The sequence below is a fragment of the Harpegnathos saltator genome, unplaced genomic scaffold (assembly GCF_003227715.2).
Source record: "Harpegnathos saltator strain DR-91 unplaced genomic scaffold, Hsal_v8.6 scaffold100, whole genome shotgun sequence".
NCBI classification, from domain to species: domain Eukaryota; kingdom Metazoa; phylum Arthropoda; class Insecta; order Hymenoptera; family Formicidae; genus Harpegnathos; species Harpegnathos saltator.
This window is the reverse complement of record NW_020229874.1, coordinates 246930-273740: the sequence shown is the minus strand read 5'-3', so window position 1 is coordinate 273740 and position 26811 is coordinate 246930. Positions and strand designations below refer to the sequence as shown.

The following is a 26811-nucleotide window of genomic DNA, read 5'->3' as shown; positions in this document are numbered from 1 at the left end:
TGGTGCCGGATGTCCGGCCGGGTTGGCCTTCCGGTGTTAATTAGGAGAGAGAGGACACCCGCCCTCTCTCCTCGCCCCCGCCTTCCCCCTTCCCTACTGGGTGGGTAGGGAGGGGACAGGGGAGCGAGGCTCGGCCCTAATCGGTCTTCGTTCCCCTTCTCCCTACCATCACCGACGCCCGGAGTGGGCGAGAGGGCTTTACCCCCTCTCCCACCCATCCCCACCGGTACGTCGAAGGCGGGCCCGAGGCGGCCGAAGAGGCGGCTTCCGACGAGCCGGTGGCCTCTCCTCCTCGGCCGGCGCCACTTCGGGCCCGCACTTGCTTGTCTAACTTACTATCTCTTGTAAGGGGAAGTAGAATGAGCAAGAACCGTGCACGCTTTGCCGTTACCGTCAGGACGGATGTAGTGTGCACACATTTTCTCAGGGGGCGCGTCGGAATTCAGCAGATAAAGCGTCCCGGCGTAATCGACCCCGGCGGCCGCTTTCAGGTTTCTCTCTGACCGATCAGAGGAAGAAAAAGTCTTTTGTTCGCTTCCATGGCGGATGTGGTTCCTATAATTACGCATATTTTTGATCGTGGGAATTGCGTACGCGTTGTCCCTGTTTTTCTTTTACTTTCGTAACCGTTCCGTACTGGCGTAGGAGATAGAGTATAATAGTTCTGCTCAGAGCCGTTTATTGAACCAGAATTAAAACCGATCAGGAAGATTCTTACTACCGACACCACAATCTACACATTGCTCCGTGTTTCATGGCTTACGTTTCCTCCCCCACCAGTTTGTCGCGAGGAGCGCAGCCGTTGAATCGCGTCGCGAGCGAACGGTCGGAATCGACAAGAGCGGGCAGTCGCGGGGGGGCCTGTGGGGTCAGCGGTTATATTATGTCAAAGCGTTCTGTCGCGGTGTATCGATGAGTGCGATTGCGAGCGCGAGCGCGAGCGCGCGACCCATCGTACACGGAGACTCTTGCGCTTGCACGCGGTAATATCGCAGTCGTCGTCGTCGTCGACGTCGTCGTCGACGTCGCAGTAGTTATCGTCGTCATCGTCGCCGTCGCGTTAAAACGTCGCTACGCTTGCTTCGCGTAGGTCGCGACACACGCAGTGTCAGAGCGAGCGACGTCAGGCGGTGGAGTGCCGGATGCATTTTAAACGCGTGTCGTTATTATCGCCGGCCCGGACGTGAAAAATCTCATCGTCATTTGACACGATTACACGCACAATACAACGCGAACTTCCTAGGATACATTGTCGTCATTGGCCAGGACAGCCACGTATGAATGTGCGCTCTTCACGGTATCGTCTTCGCGCGAACGCACGCGTCCGTAACCCTTTTCCCGAAAGCGCTGCTATGCTGACGCTGCAGCATCAATTGTGAGTACCTGTCTTCTCTCTCTCTCTCTTTCTCTCTCTCTCTCTCTCTCTCTCTCTCTCTCTCTCTCTCTCTCTCTCTCTCTCTCTCTCTCTCACTCTCTCTCTCTCTCTCTCTCTCTCTCTCTCTCTCTCTCTCTCTCTCATCCTGTTCTGTCGTCGGGCGAACGGTCGAGTCTGTCGATACACGCGTATACTACCTTCTTGTTTCGTGTTTGCGACCACACGCGCGAATTCGCACGCATTTGGAAATGTACGGGTGTATGTGGCATCGCGGTTGTCTTTTTTCTGCTTTCGGAGCGGCGGCTCTGCATCGTCGTTTTCTTCGTTATCGTTTTACTTTTAAAGGTTAATCGCGGCCGATCGCGCGACGCGAAGTCAACGCGAGTGCTCCGCACTTCATTGCTCCTGTCGGCGGTTATTTCATTGCTCGTGGAATTGAGCTTGGAATATTTAGCGATTGTAATGTGACGGGGGTTGTCGCGATTAATATCCGCAATATTTGCTAGCATCGGGCAAATGGAACGTATCAGCTGTTGCTGAATATTGATTCACATTTATTTTCGTTCGAGACTCGAATTGTCTAGGTTTGAGAGATGGATCGAAAAAGCGAATTATATATCATTGAAATGTTTCGCTATAGATTTATCGAAGCATCCCATCGTTCAAAGATAATGGGATGTATCTAATCACGCAGAATATGTTTACGTTGAAAAATATGTACGTGGGAAAAGCTGATCGTATAAAAATATTACACGAAGCTATTCAAACGCGCTGAAATATATTTGATACATTTCGGTCTACTTTCATTCTAATATTGATAGATTTTTTAGAGCCTTAAAATTACGTATGCCGTGGACATTATGTCTAATATTCGTGATACTTCATTAACGGTTTGTTGCCAATATAGATTTATATGCGTCAGAACTTGAATCAATCACCAGTATTTGGAAATATTTTGGAAGCGAATAATTATCGTTGAGATCGGACTCGAAATTTCTCGAGAAATTAGCGGCTAAGACGAACTTTGAAGCGCATATTTATTTAGGGCAAATTGCGGTGCTATCAGTTGCTTTTAATTGAACGACATATTTGACGCATTTGTGTATGAAATGGCATTCAACGAGCGTTCAACGAGAGATTCAATTTTCATGCATATTTACCATAGAACATTATACGAGCGCGCTTTGCGCTTTTTCCTGCATGCCTAAAGCAGGCTAAAAATGCGAATACGAAACACACACAGGCCGAATGCGGAAAGGAAAAAAGAACTCGGAAGCTTTACGGTGCATAAACACATAGCCGTCTTGGAGCTACTTATTTTAGGAAAGATTTGACATACTACTAATACTACATCGCGACAATGTAATGCCGTACTATGATAATTTATTTTAATATCAGTATTTTTATTCCAACGGTTGCTAACCGGGTTTCATTGGTTCTAACGCATTTCACTTGACCTCAGCAAGCCAATTATTTTCCACTATGCGGCGAACTACGGTTTACTGCTATTATACGCATTCTAATGACGGATTTTGACTACAAAAGAAACTTCCTACTGCATCTTGCCCAGCCGATCTTTCCCGCATCGCAAGAAATTATCTTGTTATAGTTGAGTTTTTGCTGCTTTGCAGCTCTTGTTTGATACGCGTACTCATTGGCAACTTTTCATTCGCGATTATCTTTTTAATTTTGGCGATGCGTGTAAAAGATGGGATATTAAGCCAGTACGATACATCTCTGTCTTTTTAATATATATCATATCAGTTTAGTACGTGATTGTTTATTCTGCATCGTCAGAATGGAAACGGTTTAACAGAAAGTTGCTACCAACTAACTACCAACTAACGGGCACACGTATATATCGATATAAAGTAGCGCATTGTCATCGTATCGTTAGGAATTGACGTTTTCTCTGGACCAATCTCGATTTCATCGTCTCGTAGTAGCTACATTCTAATCTACGTTCATGAGTACCATCAATCGAAATGCCGATGCGAGCGTATCTGCGTCTGGCAATTCAAACGCGATAAGAAGCGTTTGTAAATCTATTTCGTGACGCGCGAATACGTGAGTACGCGCGAGAGGCAGTACTCTCTCGGCACGGATGGCACGGCTCGGAGACACGAGCGGTCACATATTTAGATTCGTTGCTTACGCGCTCCCGTTTCAGTATCGTCTCACTTAAATATTCATATTACTCGGTAGACTCGAGTTAATTGAACTATTAGACGCCTCTGTCTTGCTCCGTTGTCGTCGCCATCCAATGTTAGCGTCACGCCGCCACCACCGCCGCCTCAACGTGAGAATCGCCAATAAAATTCCCCAATAAAATTTGCACTATATTATCCACCGATATTTATCGAAACATATACGATAATGATTGTCTATGTCCGATAATGTGAGGTCATAATGCTTTGTCGCGCTCAAAATATACTCAAGATATATTCGGAGGCAGAGATCTTACGGAGTGTGATTATTAGGGATTTTCTCCGATGTGAAATGGAGTCTAACTTGGTAATATCGACGAAGAGAGTGTGAAGAAAGCAAACGAATAAAGATTATTACTCTGCTCACGATGGCAGCGGGAATACATTATATCTCCTGCGATTAGAAACTTGGACGGGCTCCTCGCGTTTCTTGATCCGATCGGTCCGCCCACAGCCACACAGCCACAATTAATGCACCAGCGGCGAACACGCTTTAAATCTCGAGTTTCACTTTAATCAATAGTGTCGCGTGTTGTACGCGGAAAGTTCTTACGATTGCCATCGCACTCGCGACGGAGCACCCGCAGGACGCTCGTCGGGTTTCGAAGCGAACAACGAGGGGAGAGTGGTGTATACGTTTAACTTTAGACCGGGTCGCCGTCGCGCTTCTCTCGACAGGACATCCCCCGAATCTCGATAAAATTGTTTTTCTCTCGGACTCTCGTCGCTATACTTTATCTCGAGTTTTTCGTGCAATTTATCCCGAATGAACGCGATAACCGACGCTACGTCTGACGTTACGTCGTGGCGTCGTTTGCTTTTTATTCCCCCTCTCTTCCTTCACCGTCGTCTCGGCAATATAAATGAATATAATCTTCTCTTTTCTCCTATCGCTCAGCTCGGGATCACGATGTGTTGTGTGACTAATGAGCAGTCGGAGATTTCTAGAATAACTCTTCAGGCATTCGAATTTTAGGGAATTAACGACGAACCGATATGGTTTCTCGTCGTCGTTTACAGGCTAAATGAAAAAGATGTCTCCTAAATTAGCTTCAATTAGTCATTTCTACTATATTTTACAGTCGAGTCAAGCGGAATGTCCTGTCTGTCTCGGTGTCGTTAAGATCCGATTAAATAGAAATATTAGTCACGCATCTGAGCAAGGTAGTAGAGGTCAGGTAGAAAACAACCACCTTTCGTTTTCACGAACGTAGGATCCTGTTCGGATCGTGCTCGCTACAATGATACCATACCCCTGAAAATGGAGCGCGATCGCGAGATGCGGAGGCTTCTTCTCAAATTGAACGTCGATCATTTCGGCCAGAACATCGGCACCACGAACCTTTGTCCGAGCGAAAGCCGCGTATCGTTAATGTTCGCGGCGATCAATTTCATCATCTATACCGTAAGGAACTGAAATCGCACACGATAAAAAAATGTAACGCTTCGTACTTCGATAGCGATGACTTCACCCTTTGTCGAGAGATAGATGGATGGAAGAGAGACAGAGGACCTTGGCATTAGCCTTTAATCGAGCGCAAAATGTGGCCGCGCATTATCCTGGCATCTTACTCTTTGTACGCTGTACATGGTGATTCTCACATGAGAACGTGTGAGGAAAACCGCTAGCCTCTTAAACAAGGTGCATCTCTCTCATCCCGCCTACGCGCCTCGGTACGTACCGATTACGGTATACCTATTATTGTTACGTGTTGCGCATTGCGAGGCGTTAAAAATGGTTCAACATGAAAACCTATTCGCGCCGCGATTCTTTCTTTCTTTTTTTCTTTCTCTCTTTCTTTCTTTTCCTCTTTGCTATATATGGGACCGGAAGCGCGCTGATGGTCACATAAGATTTCGAGTATGACCGACTTTTATGCTAACGCATGCGCTCCTAATTACATTCGTAATATCGACACGGTCACGTGTGCGATTGCGGACTCGGGAATTATGATTTCCCTCCGGTTTCCAAAGTCCTCCTTGTCCTCCTTTGATGTCTTTTCCTTGGACTTGCGCAATCGCACCGGCGATCGCCGGTATTACACATTGATGTGTCCGTACAACGCTGTCTGCAAAAAGTAGTTGGTTATTAAAACACACGCATTTACAGTATTGAATATCGTACACAGGGTCTCTCTCTCTCTCTCTCTCTCTCTCTCTCTCTCAAAGCGGTTTGAACTCTTTTTCGATGTTCGACTTCTTTTTCTAAGCGCAGTCAATGGTCGAATGAGAGAGTACTAGTTTCTGATGAAAAATTTCCAGAAGTTTAATTCTCTCATTGGACATTTGCTACGTTCCAAACTACGTCCAAAGAAAATGCACAAAGCGTTTTGAAGCCCGGCGTGTACACCTTCGATACCGGTTCGATATGTTTTTCATTTCTTTTTACGTTGCTTTCGCAACATATCGAAATGTAAACGATGCTGCTTGTGTACAATCGTCAAATTTTTTTCTTAATTTACTCTTCTCTTCCTCTCGTAGTGCCGAGAAGCAAATTTTTATACAGTAATAAGTTATGTTGTCTCACGTAGTGGAGACAATACGACGTGTCTGCCTGACAAACTAACCAGCGATGTTTTATTGTTGGAAACGCGGAAAGGATTAGGTAGTGATACATTTGCAACAGACTGAGCCTGTTTACCATAACTCCGAATAATAACGATAATCCACATCGAATCGGGTTCCCCGCAGAACCGATATTCGCGTAATGCTCGATACATTCGGAAAAACGACGTTCAATAGCGATCCGGAACTTCAGGGGGGAAGAGCGAGCAGCTGGCTTTCCAACGCGATACGCTTCGCTGACACCGTTGCGCGCGTGTAAATTGCACCGCAGATGCTGCCTCCTAGTAGTATATCCGCGCATATTGTACCCACTTAAAAATAATCTGAACCTCCATCGGCAGCGCTCGTCCCCGTTTATTAACGTTTCGCGCCACTGATAGCGGTTCCGCATCCGGCACCCACATCGAAGCCACGAGCAGCTGAAGTATCGACGTTCGAATATTCGCTGCCGAATTTTGCCGCTGTTCTCACGCACGAAACGCATAGACATAGACCGGATCGACTGACTATATACATTGTGTGACAAGGAGGACTTTCTTCTTCAAAGTAACGTTACAAACGTTTTGCCAGTCACGTGTCGTCGTTTTCGACAAATATCGTAATCGACCCTGAAGGCACACTTTTTGATTCTTAAATTTTATCAAGAATAGAGTATGGGTAAATACCGGTTACAAACCGGTGTCGAGAGAACACTATCGATATGTCCGGCTGTTAACAAAGAGTAGAAAAAGTATGTAAAACGAGATGTTATAAATATATCCAAAGAGGTAAGGGATGTGTTATTGCTGCTGCACCTTATGCACAGGACGACGGCATGAAGGACGTGTTGGACGGCCACTAAAATCCAATCGTTAAATCTCCTAGGTTCGACGTGTCGATTACCCGAAACGGGCAGGTCCTTGCGCGACATGCGCTCGTCTATGTCGACGTGTAGGTGCGCAATCGCTATCGGGCATCGGGCGCCCAGGAAAGGCCGTGACATTTTCCCTACCGGTTTTCCACGACGGCCTTTTGTACAAGCCGCGCGAGAGCGTTTCAAAACACGGGAGATACGGCTGGCTGTGTTCCTGGTATACTTTGTGAAAACATTTCGAGAGCGAAGCGCGCTGGAGATGGTTTCGAAGCCCGAAACCGGGACGATGTCGCGCGTCGTTGGAGCCGCCCGGAAGAAGCGACGCCGCGAATCGTAAGCTCGATCGAGAATTCGCGCGATAGACGCGACCGAGCGGTGCAAGATTGATCTTTGCACGGTGTTTGACACGTTAATTGCCAGATTGACTTTTATTGCTTGCTTTAATGCCCAACCCAAGTTTGAATTGCGAGAGATGCGGTAAACAAATATAACTATCGCGATACACACGTCTGTTAGCTCGGAACAACTTGGTTTGCGAGAATGTCGTTGAGTGTGAGAATAAGTGCGTACACCGAGATTAAAAAGAAAATGCTTTTTAATCGATTGAACTCGAGCTAGATATGTCGGTTTATAAATGAACGCATGAGTAATCTTCAGACTTGTGAATCTAGCGAGCACGTAGACAACTCCAGACAATCTGGTTACTAGTCGTTTCGGTGCCGCAGGTATAGATTTTGTCTACATTCTTTGTCCCTCCTAGCGGCTCCGGGGGTCTATTGTTCCTCAGGAACCCGCCTGAGCCTGAATTCAATGTCAAAAGCGAAATGGAAATAGCGCGCGCGCGCGCGCGCGGACGAGTGGCAGAGAAAGTGGTGTGTATCGATCCGCGGTATAGCTGTGGGATTGTATGCAAACAGAAACAAAATTTCCCTCGTCTAGTTTAATGGGTAGAATAAATTCCGGGACAGAGAGAAGGGAAATGAGAGAGATAGTCGCCCGTAATTAACCGGTTATTGAGAGTAACGTGTATATATTTTGTCAGCCGATACCCACGTCCGTATTTTTGACGATTAATAAATTCGCGCGCGCGCCGTGATTGCGATAGCAGTGAGTTTGGTGCGTATAATTAAACGATACAATACGGCCTTTATATAAAATATCCGCTAATAACGCCGACACTTCGTTCGCAAACTTTCATTTCAAGGTTCTCGCATCAGGTGCTCGTTGCTCGCGTTCATTATTTTCTTCAACACAACAGATGCCCCTCCAGCGTAATTTTTTAACATGTTTACTCATGAACACAAAATGAAAGAGAAAATCCTAACGTTTTATTTTTATTGAAAACTCATCGGTGCGAGAGATGCTAATAGTAGGTAGGCGAGAGCGAGTGGAGTGACGCAAGGGACCTACTGCGGTTTTACGTAACAAGGCAAGCGACACGTGTCATAGAACTGGAACATATAAACGTAAGGTTGCATCGACGTCATTATATAGTGTGACGTATAAAAGATATCTTTAACCTTTATCTGTGCGTGGCGAAGGTTAGTAGGGTAGGTGCGCTCAGCTCAAAGGCTCGTGTCTATGAAGTTAGCAATACGTCAATATATTAATAAAAAAAAAGGGGGGGGTAAAATTTCAGTACTTTACTTGCATAGTTTTGCGTAGTTTCTTATAAGCATAAAAACGAGCATAAAAAGCAGCGTAAAACATAAAAAGTAGAATTGACGGAAACTATTGCCAAAAGTGGTAATGTTTGATTGTTTTGTGTATCTCAGGGTGGCTCGCGTAATATGAATACATCCCCCTTCCCCGTAATAGAGGGGTTAATTAAACTTTACTCGTCTGATAAAATTTTTAATTTGCAAATTCGCGATAAAAGCTATCTCTTGGTGAACTTAGCGACAGCGATTAATTAACCGAGATATCATTCTTGAAGTTGCAAGTTTATCAAGGTAGGAGAAGAGGAGGAGGAGGAGGAGGAGGAGGAGGAAGGGAAAGGGAAGAAAGAGAAGCAGTATCTGCGTGTTTAACTCGGGATGACAATTCCACAACGTCGTAATCTTGCGTTTCTTTGTTGACTTAATAGAAAGAAAAAGTGAATTTTTCGAACGTTTCTCAAACGATATTTGTATTTGTAGCGGATTTAAACTCGACTGAAGAACACTCGCGAACTGCATCGCCAGATGAAACCGGAAAAGATAACTGCGCCGTCGTACGTAGTGAACGGAACACCCTTGTGTCATGTGACTATGAAGCCGACGGCGGAACTATGCTCGTGGCCACGGTCGGTCGGTCGGTCGGTCGGTCAGTCAGTCGGCGGCCAGGTAGGTTTGTTCGATATTGGCCCGGACAAAACCGGAAATCTCTGACAGAAAAACCGATACATTTTACGTCATAAGCATTTCCTTGAGCGTGAAGGTCATTACGAGTATCCACGTGTACACCGATGGCATTCTATTCAGTTGCGCGGCGCGGTGAATTTATTTCCAGAACCGCTCTTCTCATTCAATAAACTGATAGGAGATGACGACGAGTCTCTATCCGCGACATGTCCGAACGTCGTCGTCGTCGCCGCTGGAAAAAGAACTGGAGAAATATCCCATTTTTCCCGCGATTATAACGATTGTTACTTTCGTTTCCCTTTAGTTGTCATGACACCAGAGTACGGAAATCCGCGACATACGGAAGGAGACGCGGTTTCTTTCGGAAAAACAGTACGTCTCTCCTCCGATTCTATCCTCAACGTAATTCGTGTAATTCGTTCGCGGAACACGGACGAAATAACAAACAATTACTACCATTTAGTCGTGTGCGCGTATGCGGTACTTGTTTACGGCGAATCATTGGTTGGCCGCGGAAATTATGCGGAACTAGACACGATGAGGGCGCATCCTGCTCCTCTGCCGCTCCGCTGCTAGCTGTTGGATATGGTAGGCTAGCGTTTTATTACGCGTGGCAAATAATCAGAAAGTTTCAAGCGGAAGCGACGCGCAATTCGTTTCGCGAGAGCCCCTCGTTCACTACGCAAGCTCTTCGCCGCCGCCGCCGCCGCGAGATTTATTTCGCTCTTTAACATGCCGCAAATGTTTTTATCCTGCAGTCGACAAATTTCAAGCTTCTTTCTCGGAGGATGCAAAAGTCATAAAAACTAACGCGATCTCGAGACACAGGCGAAAGGAGAAAGGACGTGTGTCTTTCTTTCTCTCTCTCTCTCTCTCTCTCTCTCTCTCTTTCTCTCTCTCTCTCTTCCTCCGTTTTGTAAAAAAAAAATTCATCTCTGCCATGTGCCAGAGAATTCCGCATGCTTCGAATACAACGCAAACGCGATAATCTTGCTCCGATGCGTAACAGTAATTTCTCAAACTGTGACAACTTTTTTTATTCGAGCATATTCTCGATGAAGGAAATATTCTCTTTCGGCAGGAAGCCACGCGTGGGCGGGGGATGCGAATGACGCGTTCCAAGATACAGTATCGTCACAATTTCGATGCTAAATTAATTCACTATAACGATCGTTGCGCGCGTCTCATCGAGCTTTTCTCCGATTCCACCCTACTTCTCGATTTAGCGAGTATGGTGGTGTCGAGCCTAGGTGAAAACGCGTGCGCGCGTCCACGCGGGTCGCGAGTCCTTCCGCGCCGTTTAAGGATAAAGCTGACGTTTCGATCTTGCCTTGTTCTCTCGATTTGGATAGCGCACGGGATACGCGCCCTCGGAACCGGGCGCACCAATTCGGCCGCGCGCGACATTTCTCTCTATTCGCCGCTTAAGACCACCGACCGCGCCGTTACTCTATGCGTTGGTAATTGGCTAATTAAGTCACCATCACGCTCGTGCGTCACCCACGTCGGACTCCTGCTAATTTAGCCCCAGGCCCAGTCTCTCTTCCTTCCTTGCCTCTCTCTCTCCCTCCCTCCCTCCCTCCCTCCTTCCTTCTTTCTCTCTTCCTGCGACACGTAACAATGTAGGTCAATTGGCGCGCGTACCATAAAATGTTGACCAGGCGGATTCATTCGATGCGCATCCGTCGATGGTTTACGCGCCTGACGCGTATATACACCCGATATTGCTGGGCTCGACGTTTTTCCCGCGATTACTACACGAGTTTAATGCGTCCATTTGAAGCACGGGATGTTCTGGACCTACCAATGGCACCTTTTACATCTAAGGACTTGGCTTACTTGGTCGTAAACGCTTCCGTGATGATAGCGTCATTGTATCATCGTTATTCATCGCATGTCGAAGGAAGATAAAGAATAATGCCTTCAACACGAGGCGGTTTAAAGGCGGGCTTTATCCCGTTCGTGAGGGGAAAAAACAGCCCTGTAGATCATGATTTTTCGTGAATAACAGGACAATTTTTTAGAAGAAAAATTCCGAAAATACAAACATATGAGCGAGTCATCATTCATCGTTAAACGGATAGGTTCGTAATTTGAAAACCACTCGACGCTAACTGAGGGTCTACGCCGAGAATATTCAGCGTCGCGAAAACTGATGAAAGCTGGCGTGCGGTGACCGGCCTCGACATTTTCTTCACCAGCTAAGGAAAAATTGATTCCGGATGGATGCGCTCGGTGCATCCATAGGTGAAAGGTGGTTCGCTAAGTTTGGGACGACACGTTCCTTATAGTCAACACGTGAGATTTACGTTCCTCTCGTGTATGAATAGTGAACAGCCGGTTCTCATTTTCTATATCGCAGAAAGCAAACGCGAACATTCTCCGCACAATCTTTTATTCTTTATATCGGCTCGGGATAATAATATTCCTAAAGGAAGGAAAATAAATTGAATAATCGCTTTTCTCAGACAATGGAATGCTATTTTTCTCAATGTAAGGAAAGATAGTGTATTAAAGTCGACCTCTTTGAAGTAGGCGGGACCAAATCGGCAGAATCGAAACGCACCTATTAAACTTTTTAGTACTTATTTTGTGCTAATTTGTGCTACTAATAAAAATGTTGTACCTCGTGCCGTTTTGAAAAAAATCGTGCCGCTGCTACCTTCATATGAAGCCAGCAGGACCACAACAAAAAGTAATTTAAAATTAAAAACAAGTACATAAATAGAAAGAGCATAATTTGTGCTAATTTGTGCCATCAGAAAGAAGTTCATATTTGCATTCAGTTTCAGAAAAACAACACTTATTAAATTAAAACCCAGAAATCAATTTGAAACGTCAGTATCCGCTCTTATGAATAGACTCGAACCGCAACTCTTGCAACAGATACCGTTTATTTTGTGCTACTAAAATATGTAATTGGAGATTTTGTGCCCACGGCATTTTTACAAAAAATCATCCAAGAACCAGCTTACACTCAAAAGTAAAGTGCCACTTGTGGTCAGCAGAATCCAGCCGCGACTTTTGCAAAAGATACCGCTTATTTTATGCTACTAAAATATGTAACTGCAGATTTTGTACCCGCGGCATTCCTATAAAGACCATTCAAGGACCATCTTACGCTCAAGAGTAAAGTGCTATTTGTTATCAGCAGAATCCAGCCGCGACTTTTGCAAAAGAAACCGCTTATTTTGTGCTCCTAAAATATGTAATTGCAGATTTTGTACCCGCGGCATTCCTACAAAAACCATTCAAGGACCATCTTACGCTCAAGAGTAAAGTGCCATTTGTTATCAGCAGAATCTAGCCGCGACTTTTGCAAAAGATATCGCTTATTTTGTGCTACTAAAATATGTAACTGCAAATTTTGTACCCGCGGCATTCCTACAAAAACCATTCAAGGACCATCTTACGCTCAAGAGTAAAGTGCCATTTGTTATCAGCAGAATCCGGCCGCGACTTTTGCAATAGATGTCAGATATTTTGTGACATTTAAGTTTGTAATTAACAGTTTGTAATTAACAGATTGTGGTTGTTTTGTTGTGAATAGGCTATTTAAATTGTGTGGGGGTTTTTAAATAAAGACTTAATTTTGTTAAAAATAGGCAAAAAACTTTTAACTATGTCCAATAAGTTTTAGAAATAAAAATTTATTTTTCTTTCGCATATATTAATAATGCCGGTATAATTTTTATATTTGATTTAATATGTTTTGCTAATATGCGGTATCTTTTGCAAAAGTCGCGGCTGGATTCTGCTGACCACAAGTGGCACTTTACTTTTGAGTGTAAGCTGGTTCTTGGATGATTTTTTGTAAAAATGCCGTGGGCACAAAATCTCCAATTACATATTTTAGTAGCACAAAATAAACGGTATCTGTTGCAAGAGTTGCGGTTCGAGTCTATTCATAAGAACGGATACTGACGTTTCAAATTGATTTCTGGGTTTTAATTTAATAAGTGTTGTTTTTCTGAAACTGAATGCAAATATGAACTTCTTTCTGATGGCACAAATTAGCACAAATTATGCTCTTTCTATTTATGTACTTGTTTTTAATTTTAAATTACTTTTTGTTGTGGTCCTGCTGGCTTCATATGAAGGTAGCAGCGGCACGATTTTTTTCAAAACGGCACGAGGTACAAAATTTTTATTAGTAGCACAAATTAGCACAAAATAAGTACTAAAAAGTTTAATAGGTGTGTTTCGATTCTGCCGATTTGGTCCTGCCTACTTCAAAGAAATTTAAAGTCGAGATACTCGTCACTAATGTGATCTGTTATTCCAAAAATTTTTCTCTCAACATTTGTTTGATTCCTTCGACATTTGTAGCCAGCGATTTAAGCAAGGTGCATTCGTACGTTCGGCGTCTGCAGAACTCTGTAGGCAGCAGCTTCCGTTCGGCCGACTGTCTAGCAGACACAGTCTATGCAAACAATCAACGGAGGCAAGTGCATGTGAGCGTGCAATCGCGCGTAGGTGTGCGATAAAGCGGACAGGACGTTCTTCATCCCACCGCGTGTCTATGGATCATCACGCGTACATTCCGAGAGAGAGAGAGAGAGAGAGAGAGAGAGAAAACTCGGTTAGAGACTCGGCGCAGAATCACCTCTACGTTATTGACGTCGATAGAAATTTTACATCTCCGCGATCGCGCGCGCGCGCGCGCGAGATCCTGCCTTTTCCAAGTTTCGTCACGTCCACAGCAACATTCATTGACCATTCGCGCGCGTAATCTCGTGCGTTCTAATTCAACGTGATTTTCACCGGGCGGCGAGATCTCAAACAAATCGCGGAAAATTACGCGGAGATATGCGGAAGTGTCACGCGGACGCGGACGCATTGAGCAACGATTAACACGGGATCGATGATTGGCGGCGGCCGGTGTTGATTCACCCGCACGCGAGTCGCGAATACTCACACGCGCGATGCAACAATCGCCGATGCGCGTCCCTGTCGCGGCGTGCGCACGTATTATCTCACGTGCAGTTAGGACATCTCACACGCTTTCACACAAGGACGAATACCGTTCGTCGGACGCACCGTCGACGGACACACACACGCGCACTTGCCGATTTATCGGTCGCCTTACGCGCCAAACTGTGTGCAATGTGCATCCGTGCACATTGCACACAGCACTCATGCACGTGGAACCGCGTGGTATGCGTGCGCTCCTCTCGGGAGAAGGACCCGCCAAGCTTTTTGCTGCTCGGTCAAGTCGAGCGATCCCGCTGTTTCAACAGCGGGAGATATACCGTTCACCAACCGAACGCCTTTTCGGACCTGCGTGGGACGCTTAAATTTCATCGGGGATATCGATATCCCTGACCGTCTCGGAACGGTCTGGCTACTGTTCGTACGATCGTTAAAAAATTTCTGTTTCGCGAGAAATCTCTTGGAAGACCGACTTGGTCGCTTACAGAAATTTGCTAGTTATATGCATAATTTGTCACCGAATGCAAATATATTTTTCTATTATATTTTTGTTAACCTAAAATCTTGTACGCGTATGTGCTTGTTTGTGTATGACGAATTGAAGTAAAATCGAAATTATCTCGCATTTCGCGGTAAGGATAAAAATTTCGAAGATTAAAATTGTGTGATGAAAATCGGTGTTATCATTCGAGCGTCCGCTGGATAAAAGTTCCCTTCACGCTGCGAACTGCGAACGTACGGTATCTTAGGATTGAAATTCACTCTCATTACATCGAGTTATCGGCTATCTCGAATCGTAAAGATCGTAATTACTCCTGTATACGTCCTGTATACGGTGTCGGAGAGACGCGTATATAAATAGATATAACGAGTGAATGATCTACGAAGATCTTAAAAGCTCTCTTTTCTTTTTTCATCGGTCCACGGTTTTTGCGCGATTACGTTAACCAATTTCAACGGTATTGTTGCGAGAGATCAAGTAGCGAGCTACCGCGGCGCGAATAAAACGCACTTTTCGGTGCGATCGTGTAAATTGGGACGGCTATTGGTAGAACAAGATCCGATAAAGGGGCGTACAGGTGTTCCTTCGATGTCGCGCGCGTGCGTGTATGTATGTATGTATGTATGTATGTATGTATGTATGTATGTATGTATGTATGTTTTATCCTTTTGTAAAGGTAGCCCTGCATTATGGAGTCGGTGTTATGGTAATGGAAGGCGTCTGGTCTCGGCGATATGCCGAGTTTGTATTGAATACAGCCGGCTCGATAAATATTAAACTAGGCGCGAGAACTTGTACTTTCTCACTCGATGCCCGAGCGAGAGCTCCGCATGCTTAATTTCTCCGTTCCAAACGAAATTTCTTAATAGTTAGCCCCATCCTCTCCTCTGTATCTGTCGTGAGAATTGTCCGATTGCGCATATGGAATTTATCTCGGTGTACATGCATATTTCATGCATTTTTGCACTTGGCTCGTGACTATTCCCATTTCGACCTGGTTTCAGGCGATAGACAATAGCTCGAAAATGGGGCTGAGACGACGGCGTAACAAACTGTATGGGACGTCGATGAAGTAATCAGTCTAGATCTCGTGATAACGCTGAAGAAAATGATGACTGCCATGGCCCGGTTGCCCTGCAAGCAATCATCGCCCTCGCAGCAGCCGAGAGTGAACAATTTCGGAAACAGCCGGAATCCTTACTGGGACATGCAGGCCAGGCATCCTGCACCGCCGTACGTGAGGAATCATCACCGGCATACCGATCATACAGGTGAGGGAACAGCATCGAACGCATCGCGAATCGATGCGTCAAGGCATCCTCGGAGTACGTACTTGTTGTTACTCGGGGAAAGAAAAAGCGCGCGTTTCGAGTCGTTCGCGTTCTTGTCAGATGGCACACGCAGTGTGTCTGACTTGTGTGAATTTACCGACGAATGACTGGTGAATTTCTCTGTTTGCTACCACGCATCATTATTCGTCATCTAAGGTAATGTGACAAAAGCATAGTAAGAGCATATGTTTTTTTTTTTTTTCCTTACGAGTAATGCGATTGCCCTTCCGTCAAAAATAAGAGCGAAGATAAATCGGCAATCTACTTTTCTTTCTTTTTTTTGGGCGGCATAGCCGCTTATCATGGATGATTTCATTTCGATTTCGATGGGCATTTTCCTTTCGTTAGCGACATTAAATAATAAGCAATATACTCGAATTATACTGTTTATTATATTCCGATAAAGCATTATTATATTCAGCTCGGCTTATCTTTGTCACTTATTATTAACGTTCATTGTGGGAGACCGCGTTACAACCGATTAAGGACAAACGTCGATATAGCCCGCGATAGCCTCGTTTCGACAATTTATAGCGAATGCAATGTCGCGCGATTCGAGCCAACAAATTCAACGTTGCGATAACACGTCACGTGTAAATACCCCGCGATATTAGTCCACAATCCCGAAGATCGGTACGTTCCGATTTCTTTTGGTCATCATGGAATCTTTCAATACGAAAAAAAGAAAGGGTTCGCGAAAATACATTAGTATCGACGTTCGATTTGTACGAAATATCTTCACAGCACGATGGGACAATATCGCGACAACCATTTCCTCGCAGTCACGTCACATATCATGTCACCGCTACAAGTTCGAAGCTGTGCCGGTTGTGTGTCTGAAATTATCGAACAGACGGAAGGACGGTATCGCGCGTGTAATTTCATCATCGCACGATCGACCGTTCCTATTTCTACAAGCGGGTTTTGCTTACAAATTAAATGAAATCGATCCTTCGCTCTGTGTAAATTTCTGTTGGAATACTACCGATATTTCGTACATCGCGCAACCGTACGGTCAATCAGAGTCAATCTTTCACAAAAGAGCAATCGCGCGTCGCGCTCCGTCTATGAGCGTGAAACTATCGAAAGTCCGTCCGCTCTTTTTGCACTCCAAGCCGGACATGCAAGATTTCGCCATATGTGTGCTCGTATACGCGGCCTTGACGTAGCTCTTCGTTCTGGTCTCTGAGCTCTTTTCTCTCTCTCTCTCTCTCTCTCTCTCTCTCTCTCTCTCTCTCTCTCTCTCTCTCTCTCTCTCTCTCTCTCTCTCTCTCTCTCTCTCTCTCTCTCTCTCTCTCTCTCTCTCTCTCTCTCTCTCTCTCTTGCTCTCTCTCTCTCTCTCTCTCTCTCTCTTTCCCCTCTTTCTTTTTTATCGCCATGTCCCCGCTATTATCGCAGTCGGTGGTTGTCCCTCCGCGGGGTGAGAAGCGGCGATATCTGTTCTCGCCGCGGGGACGGCATGTGCGTGTCGTCGTCGTCGTCGTCGGCGGCGGCGGCGCGACGACGGGCACATGTGTCGTCAATCAGCCAGCGCGAGCGCGAGAATCCGCGAAAACACAGACGGAGAGGAGAAAAAGGCGCAGATGCTGACGGCGTGCCTCGTCGTTAACACTTGCCCTCTGCTTGGTGGAACGTAGCCCCACGGCACTTGCGCCCGAGATACACCGAGCGTCGCGCACGTGTGTCCCCGCGCCCGCGCCCGCGTCCGCGCGATGACGCGATCGCTCGAAGATGCGCAGGAAGGCTGGATCGCGCAACGAGACACGCGCGAGGAAATATGATGAATCTGTTGTAGCAGAAACTCGGTCGTTAGTAGCAGAAGTACACATGTGTATTCGTCACGCGTAGATACATCCTCGATATAGACTCGACTTTCGACAGGACGAGAACGATCGGACTGCCAGAAGGCGAAGGACCGATTACGATTACGCATCGACGAACGGATCGTTTGATTCCATCCAATGCTCTTCGAACTCCCTCGGAAATATATCGGACGTATATATCAGGAGGAATCTTTTGATTTAATTTCTCCTTGTTTAATTAGGATCCTCGAGTCCTCGTGCGGTATATTTCAAGTCTTTCTCCTCTCTTTCTCACGTCGAGATTGAGCCCGTACATATCGAGAGAGTATCCGGTTTACGGGGAGTTACGCGGAATGTGATTTCATCAAATTGCCAATTAGTATAAGTAAGATTGTACGAAAGCGTTCTAATTGGCGGCAAGATCCTCTTACGCCTATGCAATAACCATCATCCAGCGCATCTCACATTAACACTTCACCGTGTTTCTCGGCTCGAATTGCCTCGAATTGAATATTAAACAGCTATATTTTCTACCGGCAATTATTCTCGGAACAATGAATTTTACTTTCACCGCCGCGTCGCTCTAATCGATCTTATATTTCTGCGCGAGTGTCTCGAAAACTTGCGCGCGATGCTTCTAAATCGTAAATAAACGCAGACAAGATTAAAGTACCGCGATAACGACTCGCTATAACTGGATGACAGATTGGAATGGATGAAGAGGAAAATCGGGTTCGCCCTAAGCCGCCGAGGCGTCCTCAATTAAAGAAAAAGAAACGCGACACTTCCGGCACACCCACTAAACTCACTATAAATATGAGATCAAAGGCTCTGGCCGAGAGAGCTAATATTCTAAAAAGCCAGCCGGGCGGGCGGGCCGCGGTAATCCGAATGAGTTCACTGCGGAGCCTCGTGTTACGCGTCGTCACGCGCGTGACGTTAACCCGACAGATATCGGGTAAAGAAAGAGAGGGATCTGTCTGTTCTGTCGGAAATCTGGTTAGAAGTGGTATTTCCTTTCAGGAAGCGGCGGTTTATTTACGGCGGTTCCGCCTTTTTTTTTTTTCGCGTGTGTCGCAGGGAAGCGGAAGAGCGCCGTCGAGCTGCTGCAGGAGACGAAAGCCTTTTACGTGAAGAGCGAGACCGTGTTGGATCGGAAGCAAGAGCTGAAGAACAGCGGCCACCTACAGGTCTCGCAGCTGAGCGCACCGGGCGCGCCACCCAGATTGTTACGGAAATGCGCCGGCAACTCGTCTACCTGCTCTATGCAGCCGACATCGCCGTCGCAGATGCCAACCCCCTTAACGCCGCCCTGCTGCTGGGCCTCGTGTCACGAACAGGATAGACGTAAGTCGCCCACGTAACGCGAGAGAGCCCTTAAGCCCTTAGGGGATGCCAAGCGCGCGATCTCGCGACATAGTTAACCCCGGACTACACGCCCGAATCCAGTCGTAAAGGATTGTAGCTGTGGAGAGTCTTTGCTCCGAGAGACGCCCGGCCCGGGATTTTAAACCCTTTCTCTTTCAACGAGTCGCTCGAAAGAGAACCGACCGTCAATATCGTGTTTGTTTAACGATTTTCAAAGTGAGTGAATGAAGAAAAATATCGAGCTTTCGCAATGATGATGATATATCGCGTTATTTAGGTGGACGCTTTTGCCCCAGTGCCGCGCGATTTTTGTTTCTCTTTTTATCAATCAATTTACTCATCGTGAATTACATACATATACCAACCACATCTCTCTGTGTGCAAGTGAAGTAGCGTACAATGGTAAAGTTGTCGTTGTTTGTTTTGCAGTAGACGGGATCCTGAGCCCTCAACAAACACTGCCACCCGCGCTGCCACCGAAAAGTCCGCGTTTGGTTCCGGTTCCCCAAAGGCGGACAATTTCAGGGCCCCCGAGCGGTACCGGGGGCGACCAGTTGCAAACGAAGCTGCGCCGGCTATTGAATACCGACAGCAAAGAGAATGTATTCTTTCCGGATAACCCGACGCAAACCACGGCGCAAACTAACGGCGTACCGCGGGAAGAGAAATTCCGATACTCGCCCGGAAGTCTCTCGCCCGGCTGCCGAGACGAGGATCGTGTGCTGGTAAGGAAATCTCGTCGATATCGACCTCTGCCCCGCGTCGTAATGCCACCATCGCTTATCTTTCGCAAAGTCGTGTTTGTACTTTGCCGAAGTAAATAAAGTTAAGAAGTACGAAAGATCCCGGCATCTTATATACCTGAGTGATGATAATGTCGACGGTAAGTGTGTAGCGTGATCTCATATTTCGGACATTCGTGCAATTCAAGTTCCTTGTCTCTCTCACATTATGCGCATTATACGCATGCACGGCGGGATTATTATCATCGACGAACGATGTTTAAAATCGTATCACGAATGCGCACGATATACGCGCCGTTTTTCAGTTTTTATATTTTTATCAAGAAAAACACACACACACACACATACATGCGCCGCGCTTCCCTTCACATTATTAAACGTCACATTGTGACGGTACCGTTGTATTATTTGTTCCGCAGCATTGCGCGCCGCAGGATGTTCGCTTCAAGTTCGGCAGAAGCAATTCGCACTCGCATACATCCGGGAGATCCGGTAGGAAATCAAACAGCTCGCAGTCGGTGGAGAACACGATATGCCACAAGTCCTTGCCCGATCTGCACACGAGCACGCGTCGCCGGGCGTCACTTTCGCCGCGCGCGTCCACGAAATTACCCACGAAGCAGTCTGGTCACCATCAAGCTGCGAATAATTGCCCAGACTGCGAAACTAGTTCAGATTATTCGGATCGCAGTTTTAAGCGTGACGCCGTTTGTTACCGCAGGTAAGGCGTGTCCTTGATTTTCAGCACTGGCGCGAATTGCCACGTTCACATTGCGCAGTGCAGTGCGAACTTTTAACACGACGACGCGGCAAAGAGCAGCGAGAGAGAACCTCCCCCCTCCCCCCTCCCCATGAATAATCAGCGTTGTGAATCGATTTCAGTTCCCGACACATTAGGCGATCCTTGGGATCCGGTGGCGGCGATGCGAGCAGTGTGTTATCCTCCGGTGGACGGACACAAAAGTCGTCGGGTTCCAGTAAATTGAGTCACGGTGCGACAGCGAGGGACTCTGGTGGTTCCTCCGGGCATTGCACGCACCGTAGCGAACCAGCACCTAGGATACAGGTACAAGATAGCTGACTCCTAGGTTAGACAAGAGTGTACGGGTGTTAAAGACCCGGGCGGTTCTCTCTAGGTTCTGACTTCGTAAATGTCTGTTTCTCTCAGGATTGTTGGAGTCACATACGTAGAGATAGTGGCGCGTCCACGCAACATTCCACAGAGAAGGATCGGTCGAGAAAAGGCAGCTATGTCGGCGGCACGCCGCCGTCCGTTGTGAGACACTACAGTCCGGATTCTGAGAGCAGCAACAGTCAGACGGATTACAGTCCAACTTGTAACTCGAGGTACTGCAGACGTTCCTTCTTCTTTTTCAATTATGTCCCAGTTTGAGTGAGAAATTATAATATTGGTGTTTACCGAGACAATAATTCTGTCCATGTGAGACAATTCAGAATGAGAATATCAAGTCCGTCTCTACATCATCTGTCAGTTGATGCAATAACTTGATGATATGATAATATATGATAATGCGTGTGTGATAAATTATTGGCAATATGATACGATGATATATGTTTCTCGTTATAATATACAACTTGTGATTGCAATTGTTAGGTTTTCGGACGGTTGGAAAGAAGGTCGCGGTCGACCGATCTTGAGATCAAAGTCCGACATCAGCGACCGATATTGGCGTCAGGATAACGGCCGTTCCAGCAAATTGTCCTCCCGACCGCCGCGATCGGTCACCCAGCTCGAGAACTTTTTCGACCGTTTAGGGCTGGATTCTGACAACTACCAACGCATCACGGAACCCGACTCGAAGTCATCGTCGCCCGTGTTCTTTGACAGCGTCAGCTCCGTAGACTCGGCACTGGGTCTTTACTCGTGGGTAGGTAATAATCAGACAAGTCAGGGCGGTCAGTGGCAGAACAATAACTGCAGCATCGGCATGGGTAACGATGAATGTAACCAAAGGGTAAACGATCCGCCGAGTATCGTCGAGCGAAATGCACGTATCATCAAATGGCTTTGCCAATGCCGCAAGGTCCAGTTCGGATACAGTTAAACAACGAGTTCCCAGTGTGGATGGATAATCTGTTTCGTCTCTGATAGTATATATACGTTTGAATCAACGAGGTGGTAGTGGTTGTTTGTTCCACAAACAATATATCTGATATTGCAGGAATTTTACAAATTCACTTGTTTCTCGTAAATATGGAATTGATCGATGTCTTTTCTATCCTCCTTTGGACTATACTCGCATAATTTAAGTCGTTCAAGAATCTTGATCGCTCTTGTGTTAGTTGTTGTAAGAGTACGTCTATATTGCCTTTTTAATTTATTGCGCTTAACGATAGAGACGAGTCTGTGCCATTTTACAATTACTTCTTGTTACGGTTATATATGTTGTGCCTTTCGTCGAATTGTTGGTCGTCATAAACGTCAGGGTAACGTTCTTCGTAATGTATTTATGCGAAATGTGAAATGTAGATATCGCGTTAATAATTTACTAATAATAAAAATTCTCAATTTTTGTCGCGCTAAAATCTCTGGGGATAAAAACGTTTTGGTAAAGTCCAATATATATTTTTGAAGGCACATTTAAATTTTCTCGTTTTTATATGTAACGTTTTTCTCGGACGAATTCGTTATTGCGGTTTAACATTATTGATCTTGTAATAAGTCTATGATATGTTACACGCGGGTATTTTTCCTATTTAGCAAAGCAATACTAGATTACTACACACCATATTACTGATGTTTCCTCGGTAAGAAGTGTAAATTTCGTTGCATTTTGATGTAATAAGGTATCGATCCAACGAGGTGATTGTCTCGTCTCCAATCTCGGGAATGGTGATCGATTGATGATCGATCGATATATCGTTTGATTTGTAAAAAGAAAGAAAAAAGTACTCGTATGAAAGATATTCGTCTCGACTTTATGAAAGCTCTTATAGAATCTAATTTCATAAGGAAAAAGATTTTAAAAATGTTGCCTTTACTTGTTGGTTTCTATAAGAACCACATATATTTAAAGTGAAATAAGAGTTCAATTGATGTTAATAATCCGTGAGATTTAGAAGACGATTGATAAGTTACGCAGATAGTTTGGTGTTAAACCAGTAGATAGAAGTATAATTCCAATTTTGTAGCTTGGTAGGAATTGATGTGATCTACATTAATGCCGTGTATAAAGTGAAACGCTCATTCATCATCGTTCTATTTTAATAATAATCTACAAAGGTTTGTGCTAGCTTCACCGTATTCACCTTTTTGCTCATCGACTTTCGTTCTAGTATTATACAATATGAATCATACAAAAAGATATATAGTAAATGTCTATTTTCTGAATTTTCTTGAGAGTAATCTAATAATACGCTATATTTACAAAGACTGTATGGACTCTACAAATGACGTTAGCTCGATATACGAATCTGATATGCGAGTTTAACCCTTTGCTGTTTTACCGTGATTTGGTAATAAATTGTTTGAAAATAAATAAATTATCAAAGTTATATCAGATGTATAATATATCGGATGTGAGGAAAAGTCAATAGGAGTTGTTGCAAGATATAAATTGTGAAACCTATTCACATACTCTATATAAATGAAATAAGAGAGACAGATTATCAAGTGAGTTCCTTTAAGAATTATCTATTGTCAAAGTTTTGGACGGATCCCACTTTTGATATCCCGCTTCTTGTTCTATTTATAGAGTGAATTTCGCAATTTATCTTGCGTCAGTTTTTATTGGTTTCTCTTCGTCTTCAATTAGATGCCTAAAGGTATTATATTTTAGTAGTATGCAAGAATTTATTTGTAAAAACGTTATTGCTCGCGCGAAAATAATGAGACCAATGAGAAATGCACCAAGCAACTCGAGAATGCAAAGGGTTAATCCAGTTTCTATCATTTTCTCAGTTATTGCACAGAGACTCGTTGTACTTAGAAGAGAATATGTAATGCGGACTATGATAAATTGATAATTGCAAGATATTTAATTTAGGGATTTAATGACAGAGTAGAAATTCCATTACTTAATCTTTTCGTACTTTGTGTTTCGAAAGCATTGCAGATCTATTTTAATAACATGAAACCATTCTAATCGTGTGGCAATGGTACTTATCATCTTTTCTTTTTTGGTTGATTAATGTTTATTATACATCATCATATATACCTAATATTTTTGATTGCACTTAACGCATTGTGATAATGCACATTTAGCAAAATGTAATCTCTCACATCTCCGCGCATGTGTACGCGAATTATGTTATTCTGCGTGATCGCTCGCAATTGTAGATACATATGAGCGTGCTAAAATAAAAAAATTGTTAACATTGATACACGCACGCGCAAACACATACACATACATACATATAATTACCTTAATATACGAATGTAAAGATTGCCGTCTGCATTGCTTATCTCTTATTTCTTGTTAAAAGCGCTTCTCACATACTGTGCAATAACTATCGTAATCTTTATTCACACCTAATTCACGCGTAGAATTTAATCGCTGATTTTATTAAACTATTTTCTTTTCCCTACTCCATCGCAATCAAATAGTAGTGTAGGAAAAAGTTTGGATGTTTACAAAGAAAAGTTGTTATAATTACGATGATTCATATATTCTTATATAACACATAATTTATGTAATATAAAGTAGAATTATTCGACCTTATTTCTAATTTCAAGTGGTACGGATGTTTTAAGTGTGTAATTAACGATTTCACATAGTTCGTAATTACAGTATGGATACAGCGTTTCAGTAAAACAGGGAAGGATTACAGAACCATGACATCTATTACATAGTAAAATCTTACGTTCTTTTCGAGGGAACAGTTGAAAGAATCCTTAGATATGAAATGTCTCGGGCATTTTATGCCGACTATAGACACTAGATGTCAAGTTATATATAAATCAAATCAAATAGATCTGTTTCACCGCCGAAGCATTAATAGTTGTTGAGTTATACATAATTGAAGGTCACAGGATTTTGGATTTTGGAGCGTTTTGGAATTTTTATTTCACTGACTCAACTACCAGAATATCTAACGTTGAAGATTGAAAAACTGCGCACATCATAAAGGAAACAACATCAGAATTATACTCCAAGTCGCCAAAGAATCTAAAGTCGAGAGCAACTTTGCGATGTCTGAGACACTAGTGTGTGTATAAGGCATTAGAGATATTGGCATAATAATAGTATGTAATTAGCGTTTACTATACTTGCAATTTCCGATAAGAATATATAAAGAATTTATAAAGTTTATAATCGCTGCTGTAGTAGTCAATTGTAAAGCATTATTGCACAAAATTAGACATGCGACGAACGTATGCTTATAATATATACATATTTCCTAAATTTTGGAGTCGCGTATAATCTTATTTTTCACGATAGAAAGAATGTCTAGTGTAATGTGTAGTGTTATGCAGTGCGTTTGTACACACTTGATGTTAAAGTCGTGGAGCTGAAAATATTGGAATTCGCACACAGAGAGAGGGAGAGAGAGAGAGAGAGAGAGAGAGAGAGAGAGAGAGAGAGAGAGAGAGAGAGAGAGAGAGAGAGAGTCACATGCAAAAGACTAATTTTATAAAAAATATCGAATATACTTGTTAGAATTAGTTATATAGTAATTATTTTTTTATATAAATTTGTGCAGTAAATTCATGTTCCACGATATTATTCTTTGCGAATTATCGTTTTCTTCTTTTAAATTTGAATAAAAATGTCACAGGGAGAATAATGGAAATATGTATAATTAAATAACTAAATACTTAAACACATATGTTCATAATGTATCTCTTATTATATAGCAAGTAATCGATCGAAGAAAAGAAATTATCGTTCTCTTTGTATATTTTCCAGTATTTACGGCTATACATGTATGTTTTAAGAATTAGTCACTTCTTTCTTTTACATGTTTTCTTAAATAATACTCTGCGTTATGTTGTTCAGAGTATATTTCAATAAATTGTTGCAGTTTCTCGCTATGTGTTTCTTAATACGCGTAAAATAAAATTCAAGAAATATAAATATGAAAATAAGTATACTTCACGCATTATAAAGGCATGGGAAAAATTAAATAATTGTGAAGGAATTTGCATAAGATAAGACACTTAAATTTCGCCGTCTCTTGATCTTTCTCCAGCATCTATTACATTTAATATCAGATTATTATGAAAATTCTTTAATACTTCATCATATTAAGGCTTGAATATTTTTGTATATGTGTAAGGATAAAATGAATTGAAGCTTTTTTTGTAAACTTAGGTAAGAGTGCGCACTTGCATTATAAAATTTTAATGTATCGATATATTATTTGTGATGCGTAATATTTAATATTGTTAAATTCATGAATTTTTTTAAATTGCTTTTATAATCTAGTCATGTAGAATGAAATATATATGTTAAACTCCAAAATAATATTAAATTCTTTCTATAATTATACAACTTTTTATTCATCTGCCCCACAAATTCAGAATTTTCATTAAAATTCTGGAAAAAATCTGGAAATGAATTTTAAGGATATACTTTAACTGATAGTTGATGTGCTTTAAAGTTGAGGTGAAAATGCTGTAATAATTATATTTTATAATTATTCAATACGTGTTCGTACGATACAATCGAATTTATTCGAGAGATATCCATAGATTATATACCTCATATATCTTTTTAATATAATTTAAAAAATATTGGGTTTGATCATATAGAAACAAAGTTTTGCTGTTGCACACACATACACATATGTGTATGTATGTATGCGTATGTGTGTGATGTTATACCGAT

The 26811-nt window shown here is 43.6% G+C and overlaps 1 protein-coding gene across 2 annotated transcripts; it reads left to right on the top strand.

Moving 5' to 3' along the window:
* Window positions 1-806: 806 nt before the first annotated feature.
* On the top strand, window positions 807-25559 carry LOC105182947 (uncharacterized). Of its 2 annotated transcripts, XM_011140762.3 has the most exons (8): window positions 807-1375; window positions 15781-16047; window positions 18990-19256; window positions 19707-20002; window positions 20440-20741; window positions 20903-21086; window positions 21189-21367; window positions 21636-25559. In XM_011140762.3, the coding sequence occupies exons 2-8, from the start codon at window positions 15885-15887 to the stop codon at window positions 22084-22086; spliced, it is 1842 nt and encodes a 613-aa protein (XP_011139064.1). In that variant the 5' UTR covers window positions 807-1375; window positions 15781-15884; the 3' UTR covers window positions 22087-25559. The 2 variants fall into 2 exon arrangements, with proteins under 2 accessions (XP_011139064.1, XP_025153842.1); XM_025298057.1 differs by lacking the exon at window positions 15781-16047 and having other exon boundaries at window positions 808-1375.
* The last annotated feature ends 1252 nt before the right edge of the window (window positions 25560-26811 follow it).

What these genes read in the sequence shown, in the direction of transcription:
- LOC105182947 (XM_011140762.3), top strand. Translation starts at nt 15,885, where the DNA reads ATGATGACTGCCATGGCCCGGTTGCCCTGCAAGCAATCATCGCCCTCG. An exon ending in GAGACGAGGATCGTGTGCTG is followed by an intron (nt 20,003 to 20,439) that starts GTAAGGAAATCT and finishes TTTGTTCCGCAG; the next exon opens with CATTGCGCGCCGCAGGATGT. An exon ending in AGTCCAACTTGTAACTCGAG is followed by an intron (nt 21,368 to 21,635) that starts GTACTGCAGACG and finishes TGCAATTGTTAG; the next exon opens with GTTTTCGGACGGTTGGAAAG.